At 39.0% G+C, this 6,150-nt stretch overlaps 1 protein-coding gene across 1 annotated transcript in view; it reads left to right on the plus strand.

The window, feature by feature from the left end:
• SLC27A6 (solute carrier family 27 member 6) overlaps positions 1–6,150 on the plus strand; it is a 152,828-nt gene that overhangs the window by 56,260 nt on the left and 90,418 nt on the right. The window contains exon 4 of the mRNA XM_007947459.1: positions 1,017–1,141. Coding sequence (XP_007945650.1) covers positions 1,017–1,141 — 125 coding nt within the window. The remainder of the gene's footprint in view (positions 1–1,016; positions 1,142–6,150) is intronic.

Raw genomic sequence — 6,150 nt, forward strand, 5'->3', positions numbered from 1 at the left:
TATATGAAGGAAAGCGTGGCATCAGGATTGGAGGAAGAATCATTAACAACCTGAGATACACTGATGATACAACTTTGTTTGCTGAAAGTGAGGATGACTTGAGGCACTTATTGATGAAGATTGAGGAACACAGTCTGCAGTATGGATTACATCTCAATATAAAGAAGACAAAAATCCTCACAACTGGACCAATAAGCAGCATCACGATAAATGGAGAAAAGATTGAGGTTGTTAAAGAATTCATGTTGCTTGGTTCTACAATCGATGCCAATGGAAGCAGCAGTCAGGACATTAGATGACATGTAGCACGGGGCAGGTCAGCTGCGAAGGAACTTGAAAGTGCTGAGGAGCAAGATGTCTCCTTGAGGACCAAGGTGTGCTTGACACAAGCCATGATATTTCCAATCTCCCCATAGGCATGTGAGAGCTGGACAATGAAGAAGGAAGACCGAAGAAGAGTTTGATGCTTTTGAGTTGTGTTGCTGGGGAAGAATGCTGAAGGTACCATGGACTGCCAAAAGAACTAATAGATCTATCCTGGAGGAAGTGCAGCTGAGATGCTCCTTGGAAGCGACAATGGCCAGACTTCATCTCACCTACTTTGGTCATGTTGTCAAAGGGGACCATTCCCTGGAGAAGGATGTCATGCTTGGTAAGGTGGAGGGTCGACAAAAGAGGGGAAGGCCTTCGACGAGTGGATTGACACGGTGGCTGCGACAATGATCTCAAGTATAGCAAGGATCATGGAGCTGGCGTGGAATCGGGCAGTGTTTTGTTCTCCTGTGCATGGGGTCACTATGAGTTGAAAGTGACTCGAAGGCACTTAATAACAACAAGCCATAAACATTTTATAATTCATTGTTTGCAAATGAGCTCGATGTAAGTGGTCCATGATGTGTTACAAAAGTCTTGAAAGTGAGCAAAAATGTTCTAGACAGAGCAACGTCTTTTGTATTTTATATTATTTGTGCCTTTTAATTTTTTCCCTGCTGCTTATTTTTTCCTTTTTCTCATAGGTGCTACTTGTGTGTTAAAGAAGAAATTTTCAGCAAGCCAATTTTGGAATGACTGCAAAAAGTATAACGTGACAGTATTTCAGTATATTGGAGAACTTTGTCGCTACCTTTGCAAACAACCTAAGGTAAGAGAAGTCATTGTCAGGGAGGAGAAGAAATCTCAGAGAGAAAAATTATTGAGAAAGAAAAAGTGATTTTTAGTTGTTTGTTTATACTCCATTTTTTTCCAGGAACTAGTTCAGGTGGCTTATAGGGATGCATGGGATACCACAAGATAAAATAAATATAAAACAAGTTAGAAAAAATAAAATAGAGCTATCTGGAAATGTACTAATGTGATTTGTATTGTGGCAGGATAAAACTGACTCATAATTGGGTCTACTTCACATGTGGAGTGATTAAAATTTCAGATTTTGAAATTAGATATGCACTGTGCTTACAGAGAGCAACTATTCTAATGTTAAAGTCTTTTAAAAGTCTGTTCATTAGGAAAGGACTAAGGATACTTGTACTTTTTTAATTTTTTCTTTTGAATTAATGATTACATTAGAATAGACATTTGTTTTGTTTTATAAACTTAAAAAGAAATTCTGCTTTGTTTTTCACTTGTCTCCTTACCTAAACAGCCATTGTCATATGCTTTTGATAAATTGCCACCATCTGAAAAATAGACAAGCAGAGATACTTGCAACAGCCTGAAGTTTATCTTAATTAGTTTGTTTGCTTTTTTTGCCCTCAGAAATTGCTTTCCTCTTCCTGGTCTCATTTGTCTTTCCAAATTGTTTTTCAAATGTTTCATTTTCTAAATATTCTTGAGGTTACAAAGAAGTGAAGAGTGCTGGTGCATTGTGGGGTTTGCAATGAATGTCACAAAGCAAAATGTATATGAATTGTTGAATGGAAAACCAATTTGTTCTGTAAACTTTCGCTCAAATCAGAATATAAATAGATAAATATACAATATGGAAGCCCACGGGGAAAACAAGCAAACAGTGGTATTTTTCTTTAACAAAATCAACACCAGACACTTCACTAATGGAAACAGAAGATGCACCCCACATGGGGGAGGGCAAAATCTGCAATAATACATCTGTCCCTAGGCTAGGAGATCTCTCATCATCTTTGCCATCACCATCATAGTTTAGGGTGCAGATGATGGATTGGGATATCTTCTCTTTCCCTCTCTGGCTAAAATGCCCTCTAGACATGAAATCATCATTTAATTACCCACAGCACCAAACCAAAAAAAAAAAAAAAAAACAGTTGCCATTCATTTGATTCTGATTCATGGTGGCCCCATGTGTTTCAGAGGAGAACTGTGCTCCACAGGATTTTCAGGGTTTTGACCTTTTGGAAGCAAATAACCAGGTCCTTTTCCAAGCCATAACTGGGTGAGTTCAAACCCCTAAGCTTTTAGTCAGTAGTCAAGTGCTTAACCATTTGTGCTACCTAGGACTACCCATGGCACACCTGAGTATAAACCAGAAGCATCTAAACAAGACTTTATTAAGCATCTGAGATTATAGAGGGAACGTGAACTTAGTAAGGAACATAGAACTGAATAATTTATCTGACAAAATATTTTTATTCACCGGGAGCATAGAGTTTAGTATGGAGAGACCTTCTGCCTAGGTCCTGACCCACTTCCATGTGGCAGAAGCCATCTGTATGTGCTTCAAATAACTGGATTCCCTGAGATCCATAGCTAAGATATAGAATTCTAGAAAAATGCACTTTGTCTTTTTAATTTTCTTTCTCTTTAGGGAGACTTTGCCAATATCATGGTTGTGCTCTTACCTGAATACCCCTAATAGGTCAATTATAATGCTACAATTTCACATGTTTTCCCTTCTAGATTTTGTCATATTCTTTAGTGATTTCTAGACTAGGTTTAAATAGGGAAAATCCCCTTCTTTGGGATAATAGCCACCTTCAGATAAGTTTCCATGACTATAAATATAAACTATAAATAGTTTTACTTAGGACACAGTTCCAGGTGCCATTGGATCAGTTCTGACTCATGGCAACTCTATGTGTGTCAGAGTAGAACTGAGCTCCATGGATTTTCAATAGTGATTCTTTGGAAGTAGATCACCAGACCTTTCTTCCAAGGCTTGAACCACCAAACCTTCTGTTAGCAGCTGAAAGTATCAACTGTTTATACAAACTAGGGACTCTGAGGGCATACCAAAAAACTAAATTCACTGCCATTGAGTTGGACCCAACTCACAGCGACCCCCCCTTGGGTTTCCAAGGCAGTATTGCTATGGAAGTAGATTGGCCAATCTTCCTTCCAAGGAGTGGCTGGTGAATTTGAACCACCAGCCTTCTGGTTAGCAGTCAAATTCCTTAGGCACTACGCCACCAGAGCTCCTCTAAATCTCTTAGTTAGTTCTTTGTTTTTATTTATTTAGTTTTTTGGTGATGAGCTAATTATAAGAATTTACTTTGATGCAAATTGAGAAGCTGAGAGGGAAATAAACATCTCTGTCCAAAAGAAAGCTTTTTTCTTTAAGAAAGATGCATTGTATTACCTGATCTCTTTGATTTTACACAAAACTGGGACAAATAGTTCTTCGTTCAGAGATTAGGAAAAAGAGAAAGAAGTCATTCTGTTATGACGTCTTATTTCTTCAATGACATCTTGCTTTTTTGTTGTCCTATATTCCTTGCAGTGAACTTGCTTTGAGGGGAAGTGTCTATTAGGCAGACAGAATAGGAGTGGACTAAGGAAGGGCCAGAGGGTGAACAAGTGACAGGGTTCTCACCCTCAAAGAATTAAAACACAGTGTCTCATAAACCATCATATGAAGTTCTGTAAACATTTGTTGGAAATAAATCTTTAAAGAAAAGAAAGCACACACATGTTCTCTAAGCAAATCTAGATATGCTGTCAATGTCAGGTTAAACACAAAGCCCACCGCCATTGAAGTGATACTGGCTCATAGCGACCCTAAAGACAGAGTAGAACCCATAGAGTTCACCAGCCTGTAAATCTTGACAGAAGCAGACTGCCTCATAGTTTTCCTGTGAAGCAGCTGGTGAGTTCAAACTGCCAACCTTTTGGTTAGCATCCAAATGTTTTAACCTCTACAGCACCAGAGCTCCTCAATGTCAGCTTAAGTAGTATCTTCCAAAGTGGACTTACCTGTAGACAAAAGTCCTGTTCTGAGTTGAATGTTATATGTAGTTGCATAAAAACTCCCTAGGGTTGCCTTTCTCCACCTCAAAGTTTTTCACCCCTTCTTCCTTCTTCTTTTGTTTTTCTGAACTCCAACTGCAAAATCTTCTTTGGCAAAAACATTGGGCATGCCTTTTTAAAACTGCTTGCAGCTGTACTATCTTTAAAAAAGTTAGACTAACTTAGTCTTGAGAGATGGGGTACATACTTCACTTCTTATGAGAGTAGGAAAGCTATTCTTCTTGATTTCTTTGTCTTCCAGTTTTCTACGTTACTGAAGCATTATTATACTATTTCTTATTGGACCAAGTTCTCCATTTGTTTAATATTAATGCTGCACTGAATATTGGTTAGTGAGGAATATGGTAGAACTTGATCCTCTGCAGGGCTCCTGCAGCATAGTTTATGTAATATAAATAACTTTACTAAAGGAGCTCTCATGGTTCAGTGCCTGAGTCATTTAACTGCTAACCAGAAGGTTGGCAGTTCAAACCTGGCAGCCACTCCAAGGAAGGAAGATGGGGCCATCTACTTCTGTAGAGGTTTACCACCTTGGAAACCCAGTGGGGGTAGGGGGAGCAGGTCACTGTAAAAATGAATTCAAGCGATGACAGTGAGTTAGGTTTTGTTGTTGTTGTTGTTTAAGTTAGGCAACAGTAGCCATACTGCAAGTCTATCTAGGAACAGGATCATAAATGTCACTCATTCATTCATTCAAATAATATTGTAGGTTCTAGGAATACAGGGCCAGATAAGACAAATCAGACCCCTTTGTTCACGGCATTTATACTCCAGTTGGAAGAGAGAAAAAACAAACAAACATATAGAAAACATAATTACAGAAAATTTGTGTTTGAAACCAAAGAGGATGTGCTGAAGGAGAGTGATGGACAGAAGTGGAGCAATGTTTACTAGATTGAGTAGGGGGCAACTCTGGTAGTGTCGTGCCTAAGACATTTGACTGCTAACCAGAAGGCTGGTGGTTCAAACTCACCAGCCACTCCTTGGAAGGAAGGTTGGGCAATCTACTTCCTTAGTGATACCCCCTCAGAAACCCAAGGAGGAGTTGCTATGAGTTGGTTCCAACTCAATGGCAGTGTGTTGCATTTGTGTTGTTGCATTAGTCAAGGAAGGCTTCACTGAAGTGATGAACAATGAGCTGAGGACTTGAAATAACAAATGAGAACAAGACACCAAAAAGCTGGGAGATTGTAGTTGAGGCAGAAGAAACTACAAATGAAGAAGCCTAAAGAGGACAGAGCCTGAATCTTTGAGGAAAAGGAGGCTGTGGCTGGGCTAGTCTATAGATCAGATCTTGCAGGACCATGGAGGAGAAATTTGATTGGCTATGAAGGAGAAATTTGGACTTCATTCCCCTCAGAGCATTTGGAAAAAAGATGCAGGTGGAACTGGAAAAACAATTTTACCAATTTGGGATGTAATTTGAAGGAAAGCCAAAAAGATGTCTTGTTAGATCAGGGAAGGTGAGAGAAGGAATGGATAGTATCAAGGATGAGTACCAGATTTTTGGTTCAGACATCTAGGTAAATTATGAACTATTGATGAGATAAGGAAAATGGAGATTTGAGGAATTAAAATTAAATCTTTCAAACCTATTAAATATGACATGTGAATTAGGGATACAAGTGGAAAAGCCAAATAGGCAGTTTGAATCTCCAGGAATTTGGAGACCAGAAGAATGCAAAAGGTAGTACCTTGTTAACAAAGCAAGAACCTATATTATGAGGCATATACATGATGCATATTATTTAATTTAATACTTAGAGTTTAATATTTAGGCTATATAACTTGTCTGTCGTTGTTGTTATGTGCCATTGAGTCAGACGTGGCTCATAGTGACCCCTCCTTGGGTTTCCTAGGCAGTATCACTACGGAAGTAGATTGCCCCATCTTCCTTCTGAGGAGTGGCTGGTGGGTTTGAACCACCAGCCT

Source organism: Orycteropus afer, unplaced genomic scaffold, assembly GCF_000298275.1.
Source record: "Orycteropus afer afer isolate SDZICR_OR568_19922 unplaced genomic scaffold, OryAfe1.0 scaffold00185, whole genome shotgun sequence".
Taxonomy (NCBI): domain Eukaryota; kingdom Metazoa; phylum Chordata; class Mammalia; order Tubulidentata; family Orycteropodidae; genus Orycteropus; species Orycteropus afer.